This window comes from Magnolia sinica, chromosome 7 (genome assembly GCF_029962835.1).
Source record: "Magnolia sinica isolate HGM2019 chromosome 7, MsV1, whole genome shotgun sequence".
Taxonomy (NCBI): Eukaryota; Viridiplantae; Streptophyta; class Magnoliopsida; order Magnoliales; family Magnoliaceae; genus Magnolia; species Magnolia sinica.
In genome coordinates, this window is record NC_080579.1 from 10,248,192 (window position 1) to 10,261,421 (window position 13,230).

The 13,230-nt window shown below is 37.0% G+C and overlaps 1 protein-coding gene across 1 annotated transcript; it reads right to left on the bottom strand.

Moving 5' to 3' along the window:
- Positions 1–3,638: 3,638 nt before the first annotated feature.
- Positions 3,639–8,763, bottom strand: LOC131251955 (uncharacterized). The gene is made up of 2 exons (XM_058252936.1): positions 8,523–8,763; positions 3,639–4,018 (listed from the first exon to the last, which is right to left on the bottom strand). The coding sequence occupies exons 1-2, from the start codon at positions 8,688–8,690 to the stop codon at positions 3,830–3,832; spliced, it is 357 nt and encodes a 118-aa protein (XP_058108919.1). The 5' UTR covers positions 8,691–8,763; the 3' UTR covers positions 3,639–3,829.
- Positions 8,764–13,230: the final 4,467 nt, after the last annotated feature.

Sequence of the window (13,230 nt, forward strand, 5' to 3'; positions counted from 1 at the left end):
TCAGCTCTATTCTCTCTGGAGATTTTATTCTTTTGTGATTTTGTTGGGTGACACCATGTGCGACCCTTTATTATTTTTTTCTTAGTCATGTATATGTGTGTGTATATATATATATATGCTAGTTCTCTTTCATTTCAGTCGACATGTGCATTTGTGCTTCATGTTCCATGAACTCCAGGCTGCGCATTTAAACCCGATTAAATGCATATTAAGGAAAATCAATTATAAGTGACCCCGGGAACTCGGGAGTCGAGCGTATGCACAACCCCCAATTTTCAGGGTGTTACATATAGAATCACTCGAGAGCTCTGTTGCTATTGGTTTCTCTCCGCATGAAGGTTTCTCCCTATTCGTGGGGAACATCACATATGACACTTCTGCTCTCGATCTATGGAATATTTTCGGCAAGTTTGGGAGATTGTTAGATGTACACATCCCGCACTCCCCGACATCCTCCTGCCACAAGGGCTTTGCATTCATTCATTTTCGCTACGAACCAGATCCGTATAACACTAAGGGAAGTCTTAACTGTCACAGAATGGATGGTCAGATCATCACAGTCCAACCAGCGAACCTTAAATGCCCTATCAGTTTCAGATCCAAAGCTACTTCCCCATCCCAAACCTTCAAGTCCCACCCCATCCTTGGTGCCCCGCCCAAATCCTTTGCCAACATAGTAACAGCTCCTCTCCAAAGCAGCTACCACCGACAGGGCCCGAAACTCATGGTAGAAGTAAACCCGATCTTGGTTAAGTGTCGGCTGCAGGACCTCCAGCTAGCCCTGATAGTGAATGTAGCTTGTCGTAACGTATCCATACTCTAACTGTTGGATGCTGTCAGGCAATCATCCTTCCCAGTTTCTTCCATTCACATTGTAAGATTCTCCCCTGTTTCCTTTCTCATATCCTTCAAATTGAAGTTGGATCGAACTGCATTCATGGCAGACAACAACCTGCAGTCTCATATGGGAATAACATCCATCTCACCCTGGTCCTCGGATTTGGAACTGGCAGCGGCTAGATCTTGGATTAAGATATTCGGTATTCTTGTTCACGCATGGTTCGATTCGGTCCTGTTGAATATTGGGAATGAGTTTGGTGAGGTCATTGAGATAGACCCCCATCCCAGATCTAGTGGTTTTATGATGTTTTCCAGGTAGAAGATGATCCCTAAACTTGGGATTGATCTACAGCAGCTAATCCACCTGCAAGTGTTGAACAATACCTTCCTTATTCAAATCGGATTGGAGAAAATGTTCTCTTCGTCTCACTGTTGTCAGAAGTCACACAGCCCTCCCCAAAGAACCCCTTATCCACAAAAGCTTGGGTGATGGCCACCTTCCATAAGCCAACAACTGCAACCGAAGCCCGTGCTCCAAATGCTCGAAGAAAGTCCCCAGTGAAAGATTGCTCCACCCATGTTTGTAACAATGTCCCAGAGAATGTCTCCCTCCCCTAAGTCCAGCTAACCACGTCTCTATTCATCTAGACCCTACTGCTTCTAGTAGCCCAATCGCTCTGCGTGATATCATCAGCCCCCTCCCCTCCCTATCCTGACTCCATCATGGCCCCTGAGACTGCGGCTGTCGTTCCGCGTACTAGTACCCAACAAACAGACCCCACAACCTGCTTCCCCTGCATCCCATGCCTAAAACCCAAATCAGCAAGGAACTCCCCCTCAAAGCCTGACCTACCCTATATGGCACTAACCTGCCCTCCTCCCCTCCTTCAGCCCCCACCTGCCACAACAATCATTCACAACCTATTATCCTCGGCTATAACTCCTCCCCTTCTCTAGCCCCACTCTACTCCCAGAGTCCTTTCATCCTATTCCAGGGACCACAACAATAGTCTTCAGGTCGACGTCTCGCCTTATTTCAACAGAGCTAGGTATGCGTTTGAGGAGGATGCAATTGCCGTGGAGATTTTAGAGTTGGAGGAAGTTACAATGCATGATCGCGACACTCATCTTTTGCAACCCACCTCAGCTCCCCCCAAGATGAACCAGTATAACTTGACAAATTCAACTGTTAGTAACAGCTATAAGAGTAGAGATAATGTCCTTCATGAGAATCATAGTTCCTAGTCGAATCAGCCCTCTCAGCTGCTATGGAAGATGTTTCTAGAAGGTAAAGAATCTACAACAGGATCGAGATAGAAGCAAGTCTCAATGATAGATAACATCCTTCTTTGGAACGTCCGCGGCATTGGGAATGTGAGGACGATTAGATCGATCAAGCGTCTGTTGGCCTCCCATGACCCCTGCATTCTCATAATTCTGGAACCCATGTTATCTGATGATAAGCGTGTACGCATAGGTTTGAAACTCAATATTCATGACTCCATCTCTAACACATCTAAAGGCAGAAAGATATGGATCTTCTTTAAAAACTATACCTCTCTGTCAGTGCATTCTACCTCCTCCCAGTCAATTACTGTTCTGTTCCACTGCTGTAGTTTACCCTCTCCTATTAATTTCACATGTGTATATGCTAGCTGTGATGGCAGAATTAGGAGATATCTCTAGCAGGAAATGAATGATCTTACGTCCTCATTACAAGGGCTTTGGGCAATCAGAGGTGATTTTAATGCAGTTGTTTCTTCCAATGAGAGGAGAAGCAGAAGGTCGCCAACCACCCGCAGTTTAGAGGAATTCGAAGAGGCCATCAATAGGGCAAATCTCACCAATGCAGGTTTCACAGGACCCAGGTTCACATGGTGTAATAATCAAGTGGGAGCTGCCAGAGTCTGGGCTAAACTCGACCGAGTTCTCATCAATGACACATTTATGCAGCCATGCCATCCTTCTCGGTTCAGCACTTACCGCGGGCTAACTCGGACCACTCCCCTCTTCTTCTTTCAGCCCCTCCTTAGCCAGCTATAGCTCCTCGACCATTCAGGTTTCAGCTCATGTGGGTTCTCCATGAAGGCTTCCATCAAACTATTTCCTGAGCCTGAATTGATAGCGGTTCTGACCACCCTATGTTCAATCTTCTGTTCAAACTAAAACCAATTAAACGAGCCCTCAAGCGATGGAACAAAGATTGTTTCGGTAACATTTTTCCACTACAAGAAAAACGGGCAAAGGCTACGGCCAAAAACCGTAGCAAAAGCCCTTTTGCTATGGATATAATCCGTAGCATATCCGTTGTTATAGGGGGTGTAGCTAAAGGTCTAGCTACGGATTATATCTGTAACAATAGATACTAATCGCTACGAATTATATCTATAGCAATAGATACCAATAGCTACAGATATATTGCTACAGATATGATCCGTAGCCCGTCCGTCACTATTGGTGGTGTAGCTAAAGATATAGCTATGGATATAATCCGTAGCAATAGATACCAACAACTACAGATTATATCTGTAGCAATATATACCAATAGCTACGGATATAATCCGTAGTAACAGATACCAATAGCTACGAACAATATCCGTAGCAATAGATTTCCAATAGTTATGGACGAAAGCTGTAGCTAAAGCTACGGTTTATAACCATAGATATTTTAGATTATATTTGTAGCTATTTTTAAAAAAAATTATAATAATAGGACCTGTTTTCATTGCAAGAACCTGCTGTGATTGATAACTCATCTAAGCTTAATGCTGATAGAAATAGCACATAAAATGCAATCAGAGAAAAAAATGATGCATTTATTACAAATAGCAATCAAATCATACAATGCATCCTACATTCACATTTTTAAATAAACAATACTTTACTTTGCTCAACCTATTATAAGAATTACAACTAAGGCGTGCCCTCATGTGTAAGAAACAAATACACTCCAACACAGTAAACACTCTCCATATGCATTCAATAATGCTCACGTTTTTATAAAATTTTCTTCTTTCAGACAGTCAATTTTAGTAAATGCAGAAGATAGAGCTTCTTCTTTCCTTGAAACTGCAGATGTAACTTCTGTGGACTTCGACACAAGATCACTTTCAAGTTCTAAAACCCTTCCCTTAAGAAAATGAATTTCATCCTCCACTGACTTCTTTAGCTTGTCAGCCTGTATAAAACAGCATTTGTAGACACAATCAAACAAGCATGCCTTTATACACATCTCAAAAGGAAGAAAGACAAAAAAAAAAAAAAAACACTTATATATGAAGAAATAAAAAATGTACCTACAAATCTTCTAAACTATGGCTAAATCCATAGGTTGGGTTATCGGTTATAAGTTTAGGTTATAGGTTATAGGTTAAGGTTTAGTTTATAGGTTTTGGTTTAGGTTTAAGTTTAGGTTAAGGTTTAGGTTTAGGTTTAGGTTATATGTTATAGGTTATAGGTTATAGGTTATAGCTTTAAGGAATTGAGAATAGGTTAAGGTTTAGGTTTAGGAAATCGGGTTCAGGTTCGGGATTAGGTTTAGGTTTAGGTTTTCAAGTTTAGGTTTAGGTTTAGGTTAGGGAGTTGAGATTAGGATTATGTGTAGGTTTAGGTTTAGGGATTTGAGAATACACATAGGTTTAAGTTTAGGTTTTAGTTTATAGGTTTAGGTTATAGGTTTAGGTTTAGGTTTAGGTTAGGTTAAGGTTAAGTTATAGGTTATAAGTTTAGGTTATAGGTTATGGGTTATAGGTTAAGGTTTAGGTTATAGGTTTTGGTTTAGGTTAAGGTTATCGGTTTTGGTTTAGGTTTAGGTTAGGTTTAGGTTATAGGTTTAGGTTAGGTGTAAGTTTAGGTTATATGTTATAGGTTATAGCTTTAGGAAATTGAGAATAGGTTAAGGTTTAGGTTTAAGAAATCGGGTTTGGGTTCGGGATCGGGTTTAGGTTTGAGTTTTCAAGTTTAGGTTTAGGTTAAGTAGTTGAGATTAGGATTAGGTGTAGGTTTAGGTTTAGGAATTTGAGAATACATTTAGGTTTTAGGTTTAGGTTTACTTTAAGGTTATAGGTTTAGGTTTAGGTTTAGGTTTTAAGTTAAGGTTAAGGTTATAGGTTTAGGATAGGTTTAGGTTATAGGTTATAGGTTATAGCTTTAGGGAATTGAGAATAGGTTAAGGTTTAGTTTTAGGAAATCGGGTATGGGTTTGGGATCAGGTTTAGGTTTGGGTTTTCAAGTTTAGGTTTAGGTCAAATAGTTGAGATTAAGATTATGTGTAGGTTTAGGTTTAGGGATTTGAGAATACATTTAGGTTTCAGGTTTAGGTTTAGGTTTTAGGTTTTAGGTTATAGGTTAAGGTTATAGGTTTTGGTTTTGGTTTAGATTTTTAGGTTTAGGTTAAGGTTAGGTTATAGGTTATAAGTTTAGGTTATAGGTTATAGGTTATAGGTTATAGGTTTTGGTCTAGGTTAAGGTTATAGGTTTTGGTTTTGGTTTAGGTTTAGGTTTTAGGTTTAGGTTAGGTTTAGGTTGTAGGTTTAGATTAGGTTATAAGTTATAGGTTATAGCTTTAGGGAATTGAAAATATGTTAAGGTTTAGGTTTAGGGATTTGAGAATACATTTAGGTTTAGGTTTTAGGTTTAGGTTTAGGTTTTAGGTTTAGGTTTACATTATAAGTGTAGGTTAAACGTTTAGGGAAAGGTTAGGTTTAAGTTTAGGTTATAGATTTAGGTTTAGGTTTTATGTGTAGGTTATACATTTAAGGAAAGGTTAGGTTTAGGTTATGGGTTTTGGGATTTGAAAATAGTTTTAGGTTATAAGTATAGGTTTAGGTTGGGTTATAGGTTAAGGTTTAGGTTTAGGTTATAGATTTAGGGATTTGAGAATAGGTTTAAGTTAAGGTCTAGGTTTAGGTTAAGGTTATAAGTATAGGTTATAGGTTTAGGTTAAGGTTATAAGTATAGGTTATAGGTTAAGGTTAAGGTATAGGTTTAGGTTATAAGTATAAGTTTTGGGATTTGAGAATAGGTTTAGGTTAAGGTTGTAAGTTTAGTTTAAAGTTATAAGTATAGGTTATAGGTTAAGGTTAAGGTTTAGATTTCGGCTATAAGTATAGCTTTTGGGATTTGAGAATAGGTTTAGGTTAAGGTTATAAGTTTAGGTTAAGGTTATAGGTTATAGGTTATAGGTTTAGGTTTAGGTTATAGGTTATAAGTATAGGTTTATGTTTAGGTTAAGGTCTTAGGTTGAAGTTATAGGTATAGGTTTTGGGATTTGAGAATAGGTTTAGGTTTAGGTTAAGGTTATAAGTATAGGTTATAGGTTTAGGTTTAGGTTATAGATTATAAGTATAGGTTTATGTTTAGGTTAAGGTCTAGGTTTAAGTTATAGGTATAGGTTTTGAGATTTGAGAATAGGTTTAGGTTAAGGTTATAAGTATAGGTTACAGGTTAAAGTTTAGGTTTATGAAATCGGGTTTGGGTTCGGGATAGGATTTAAGTTTGGGTTTAGGTTTTAGGTTATAGGTTGTAGGTTTAAGTCTAGGTTTATATTATAAGTATAGGTTTTGGAATTTGAGAATAGATTTAGGTTAAGGTTATAAGTATAGGTTATAGGTTAAGGTTATACGTATAGGTTATAGGTTTAGGTTTATGTTTATGTTTAGGTTAAGGTTTAGGTTATAGGTTTTAGTTTAGGTTTAGGTTTAGGTTATATGCTTAGGTTAGGTTTAGGTTATAGGTTTAGGTTATAGGTTATAGGTTATAGTTTTAGGGAATTGAGAATATGTTAAGGTTTAGGTTTAGGGATTTGAGAATACATTTAGGTTTTAGGTTTTAGGTTTAGGTTTAGGTTATAGATTTAGGTTTAGATTATAAGTGTAGGTTATAGGTTTAGGTTTAGGTTATAGATTTAGGTTTAGGTTATAAGTGTAGGTTATAGGCTTAGGGAAAGGTTAGGTTTAGGTTATAGGTTTTGGGATTTGAGAATAGTTTTAGGTTATAAGTATAGGTTTAGGTTGGTTTATAGGTTAAGGTTTAGGTTTAGGTTATAGGTTTAGGGATTTGATAATAGGTTTAGGTTAAGGTTATAAGTATAGGTTATAGGTTAAGGTTAAGGTCTAGGTTTAGGTTATAAGTATAAGTTTTGGGATTTGAGAATATGTTTAGGTTAAGGTTGTAAGTTTAGTTTAAAGTTGTAAGTATAGGTTATAGGTTAAGGTTAAGGTTTAGGTTTTGGCTATAAGTATAGCTTTTGAGATTTGAGAATATGTTTAGGTTAAAGTTATAAGTTTAGGTTAAGGTTATAGGTTATATGTTATAGGTTTAGGTTAAGGTTTAGGTTTAGGTTATAGGTTACAAGTATAGGTTTATGTCTAGGTTAAAGTCTAAGTTTAGGTTATAGGTATAGGTTTTGGGAATTGAGAATAAGTTTAGGTTAATGTATTAAGTTTAGGTTAAGGTTATAAGTATAGATTATAGGTTTAAGTTTAGCTTATAGGTTATAACTATAGGTTTATGTTTAGGTTAAGGTCTAGGTTTAAGTTATGGGTATAGGTTTTGAGATTTGAGGATAGGTTTAGGTTAAGGTTATAAGTATAGGTTATAGGTTAAGGTTTAGGTTTATGAAATCGGGTTCGGGTTCGGGGTCGGGTTTAGGTTTGGGTTTAGGTTTTAGGTTATAGGTTATAGGTTTAGGTCTAGGTTTATGTTATAAGTATAGGTTTTGGGATTTGAGAATAAATTTAGGTTAAGGTTGTAGTTTAGGTTAAGGTTATAAGTATAGGTTATAGGTTTAGGTTTATGTTTATGTTTAGGTTAAGGTTTAGGTTATAGGTTTTGGTTTAGGGTTAAGTTTAGGTTATAGGTTATAGCTTTAGGGAATTGAGAATAGGTTTAGGTTATGGGCTTAGGGTGTGGTTTAGGTTAAGGGTGTGGTCCTTGCAAATATAGATATAAACACGGCCAAATGGCCAGGCCCCTCCAATGCTGTCCATAAGAAATGGACAGCTTCATCATGGTCATAACAGCGGTTCCCACCTTCCAAGGACCCTCGCTTATCCGAATAGCTCCGACGCACATCCGGGTCTGCTCCATTAATTTCAAGCAAATACAGATATAAACACGGCTTGTCCAAATGGCTAGGCCCCTCCAATGCTGTCCATAGGAAATGGACAACTTCATCATGGTCATAAAAGCAGTTCCCACCTTCCAGGGACCCCCGCTCATCCGAATAGCTCCGACGCACATCCGAGTCTGCTCCATTAATTTTGAGCAAATACAGATATAAAAACGGCCTATCCAAATGGTCAGGCCCCTCCAATTTTATCTATAGGAAATTGACAGCTTCATCATGGTCATAATAGCGATTCTCACCTTCTAGATACCCCCGCTCATCCGGATAGCTCCGACGCACATCCGAGTCTGCTCCATTAATTTTGAGAAAATACATAAACACGACCTGTCCAAATAGTCAGGCCCCTCCATTGCTGTCCATAGGAAATGGATAACTTCATCATGGTCATAACAGCGGTTCCCACCTTCTAGGACCCCTGCTCAACATCCGGATAGCTCCGACGCACATCCAGATCTACTTCATCAATTTTGAGATAATATATAAACATGGGCCTATCCAAATAGCTAGGCCACTTTATCAATGAATCATATAGTATGAAGGAAAGATGACTCACCAATTTAGCTAACAAGGAGAGAAAGTGTGAGTGCTTGGAATGTCGCCCTTTCTTTGAATAATGGATGCATATTCCACAATGCAATCTGAGAATGAGTAAGTTTTTTAGTTTCTCCGACAATGCATATGAGCACAGATTTACATATAAAGATTTTAAAGATTGTAACATAGAGTAAATGATTATATTAACTTCCAAGTATCGATTAAGAAGAAAAATGTAAATGATGATGGGAAAGAAATCTCGATATATTAAATTATTGAAGGACAATGAGACATGTCAATTTTCATTCCAGAAGAATATGCCCAGGCCAAAATCAACCATGGCATCATCTAAAAACCATAAAGATTCACCAATAGACAGCAAAATCCTAACCACTTCAATTCATAAAGAGTGGTTTAGGTGTCTCGAAAATATCCATTAAGGAAATGAAAACCATAGGTAGATGCAAATTCTTGCATTTGGGCCCACGTAAATACTTGGAATTGGTTTCCTGTTGGAATCCATTTCCACCAAAAGAGACATTAAAAAAAATTAAAAAAATCAACGAATTAAGCCAATGTTTACACTAATTAATAGAAAAATAAACAAGATGTGTTATGGAAGCTTGCAGCTCATACATTTTCTTTCAAATTCATAGGTTAGAATCTTGGTCATACCATATGATTCTTGTGAGAATGTGAGTTTTGCACGTATAGTATGTTCAGATCCACCAACAATCTGAAATATTTCACATCTGCGCTAAATCATTTGTATTATGAAACAATAAAAACACTTCAGAAATGATAAAATCAGATGTATATTGGACCCAAGACTCCTCTAAACTACATAATGTGGACCAACCACTGCTACTTCTGGGTCAAACAAATCCATACTGTTTCTCCCAATCAAGCATCATATAACACCTCTAAAGTAAGAGACAAGTCTCGCAATCAAGAAAAAAGTTTTTTTCCCTTCCTTCTATGCAAGATTCCAGTGTAGATAGTATGATCTAGAAAGCATGGCAAAAGCATCCACACGGGAGTATATACCTTATCTATTTCAATGTTAAACAGTTGATTTAATCCATATAGGTGCAGAACATGGGATCCACAAATTGGCATAGCATATTATGTACCAAATACAGATATCTCTTGTCATATAAAAGCATATAAAAAAGAAAAAGAAAGAAAGAGAAACGCGGTTCATACCATGTCCAAGAGCTTTTCTTCTAGTCTAGCTATGACAAAAAGTAAACAATGATTTTCTGGTAGATGCCAACAGTTAAGGTAACTGCCAAATTAGAAAAGGTGACAGCAAAAGTCATTACTTGTTCAATCTAGTTTTTAGTGCATGTTTCTCCATGTGAGATGTAGTTCTCCTACATAAGCCCTGTTAATGTCAAAGAATCTCATCTAATGAGGGCCATCTTAAATGTGATTTTAAAGGTTTTTTCTCTATTTTTTCAATTGTCCAGTGTACCCCACTAAAAAATCCCTAAGGCTCAAGGCTCCTCACTTGAATAGAATTGCATGCAGCGGCTTCCTGCTTGTTTCAAGAGTTCATGTGAACATTCTGAAGCAGATACCGAGCATTTTTCAATCTGTTCTTTATGTATTTCAAGAAACACATGTCTATGAATTAGAGGTCATGATTGCTCAACCAATCTGATTTTGGGACAATGACTTTAAGACAGTGGGTCACACAATTCAATCCGATTTTAATTTGAGTTCATGTATGTCTCATGTACATTGTCTAATGAAAGCTCATCCTTGCACCTGGTTTCTCCATTAGAACTAGGTACATGGTCTACACATAAATCAAGTCAATACAAAAAATATAAATAAAAATAAATAAAACAAAACTAATCATACTCTTCTCATAAAGTTAGTAGCTTTCATAAATCAAGGATGGAATGGACCAAAATTTCCAAGGTGGTAGCTTTTTTAAAAAATCTGTCAGTAGATTAAGCTAAACCCAATGATGATTATGATGATTAGTTTTAGATTCATCAGTGGATTAAACTAAACCTGGTGATGATGATGAAATGGAAAGCCACAAGTTCTAATGAAGACTATTGGCAAAACAAAAGTAACAATGAATGGAGGGAAAAAAAGCACACAAGAGTTTTCTTGTGTGCGGTTGTAATTCTCTTGGATTTGCAACCCACCACATGAAACAGTAACTCTGCCCCAAACTATACATCATGTACTAACTATGCCCTAACCAAAAGTCTGACCTAAAGAAAATCGATGTGAGAGAGTTAAAATGACAGAAGGAAAAGAAGATGAAATGGAAATGCATGGAACAGCTCTAGAGATACCTGTTATCAGCAACCTTTTGTTCTAACATACAATACCCATTCCTTCATCTACACATGAAAAGAAAAGAATATCAAGAAAATAGAAATTTTATTACCAACCATTTTCTTGAGTCCTATGATTATCATATATCCAGATTTTCTTTTCAGAAAAGGCACTTATATTGCCTGCTTATGCAATTAAATTTGCAATTTAAGAAAACACAAGTGAATGTTTTAAATTCATTTTTCTAACATAATCAACACCCAAACAATACATCATGACTTGAAGTGTATATTTAGAAGCAAGTAAAATACAACTTGGTCATTTCAGTTTATAAGTACAATTAATTGCAATTCGTTTCGACAACACATTCACATCAAAAAATTGGTTTACCTAATCTGTGAGAGCCAAGTTAGCATAAAAAAACGGACTCAATGGTCCCAATATCTTCCCAGTAGCCATTAAATAGATATGCCTGCCAAGTTATGAATGTGGCAGCCTTGTTAGAGACTTCTACTACTATGGTTTAAATGCCCAATTTTTGTTCTCAGAAAACTGAGACCAATATATGGTTCCTTTCTTTATATAAAGGTTGACTGGAACCTGATAACTCACTCTTAGGCCTAGAAAGGTGCCAACAATTGTAGCAACAACCCCTTTGTAAACTGGCCTATAAGAGAATCTACACTTTTTTTTTTTTTAAAGAGATAATCTATAATAATACAGAGGATTTTGAGGAATTCATTACCTGAACATTGTATTCTTCAGCAACCATTGGAATGATCTCTAATCCAAAATCCATTAACTGTAGAATTCGATGTGCTTGGAAAGAGAAAAGGGTTGTGGAGAGTAGTCCATCCTCTGCAGGAGCCGCCTAATGGGCTACAGAAGCTTATGAGCTTATGTTAATATTTAAGACTGTAGAAGCTTCAGGTTACCTTGCAATGCTGCCAAAACAATGGGTAGATTGTATCATCTTTCACCACAACAAGGGCACGCTTTCTAATTAAAACAACCCACTATGTTCTAGTTGAAATGAAATGACGTTAGCTCACATGAACTGTGGTAATGAAAACAACATTACAGATCAGGTGAGAAAATTTCCAACATGAGAGATCAACCTCTGAGTGCAGATGCATGCACTCAATGTTGCTCTTTTACAATCATAATGGCTATCTTAGTATGATGCCTAGCCAGAAGTGTTGCAATTTAATGCAATACCTCAATTCGAGTAAGCATCCCATTCACTAGATAATTGTATGGAAAAAACTAGTATACTGAAAATCACCATCTAATCAATACAAAGTGGTAAGACAAGCAGTGTCCCATTGACTAACTTATAACATGAAAAAAGGGAACTTTTCTGTCATGCTTTCTCCTTTTTACTCTTTTAGACGCACAATAGGTATGTTACTGAAAATTATTGAGAGGATGCAGGCCCCAAACCTCAGCCAAGTAATCATGAGGATGTAGGCCCCAAATAAATGGACAAGGTTATGATGATGATGACGAGTGCAATGAGAATTGGATTACACTCTTGAATAAAAACCGATAGAAAAGAGTTTTTATACTGTCAGTGTAACCTACGGAAAAAAAAAGTAGTGCATATTACATATCAACTTTCACAGCAAGGAATCTATCTGGCAATTGTTCATGTTCAAAAATAAAAGCAATCAATGGTGTTTCTCACTATTTGGACTGTTATCAACGTAAGACAAGCAACCAAATTTCAAGTACTTAATTATATTAGACAATCCAGCATGTGGATCCACTGAATAACAGAAACAACTTATTCAATCACAGATAAGCATATGTACATTCAATGACATAAACCAAGCCCCAAAACAGATTGAGACTAAGTGATATTTGAAACGAAAACTAGAAGTTAAGAACCTTGGATCAAATTATATGAAAATCAATAAATTGAGCATACCTGTAACTACGACGATCCCTCCTATATGGAGCATCACGGTACAATGAACGCTCACTGCTCCGAATCCACCATACTCGCGGAGGGCTCCTGCTGCTATCCACACTCATACCGGAAAAACCACCAAAAAGAACTCCAACACCATAGACTCAAAACCACCACCAGCAACAGGAACCCACAGATCCAAAACCACCAATTGTTCTTGCTACTCCCTGTCCATATCACTCACAAAACCAAGCCACCTCCAATCAAAAAGGCATTTTGAACTCGATTAATGTAAGAAATACCCCAACAACCACCCACTGCAATAATAATAAGTAGTACGGAAACACCGCTCCAATATTACCAAAACAAAATAAAGAAACGCCAATCTCCAACACAACCAGAAAACAAAGCAAATATCCCTAACTTCAGTCTCAACCTTCACCTCAACTTCCAGTAAATTTCCATTGATGTGATTCTCCATTCTTCTAAAATCTTTCCACATAGAGATCTAAAA

What these genes read in the sequence shown, in the direction of transcription:
- LOC131251955 (XM_058252936.1), bottom strand. Translation starts at nt 8,690, where the DNA reads ATGTTACAATCTTTAAAATCTTTATATGTAAATCTGTGCTCATATGCA. An exon ending in TCTCCTTGTTAGCTAAATTG is followed by an intron (nt 4,019 to 8,522) that starts GTGAGTCATCTT and finishes TGTTTTATACAG; the next exon opens with GCTGACAAGCTAAAGAAGTC.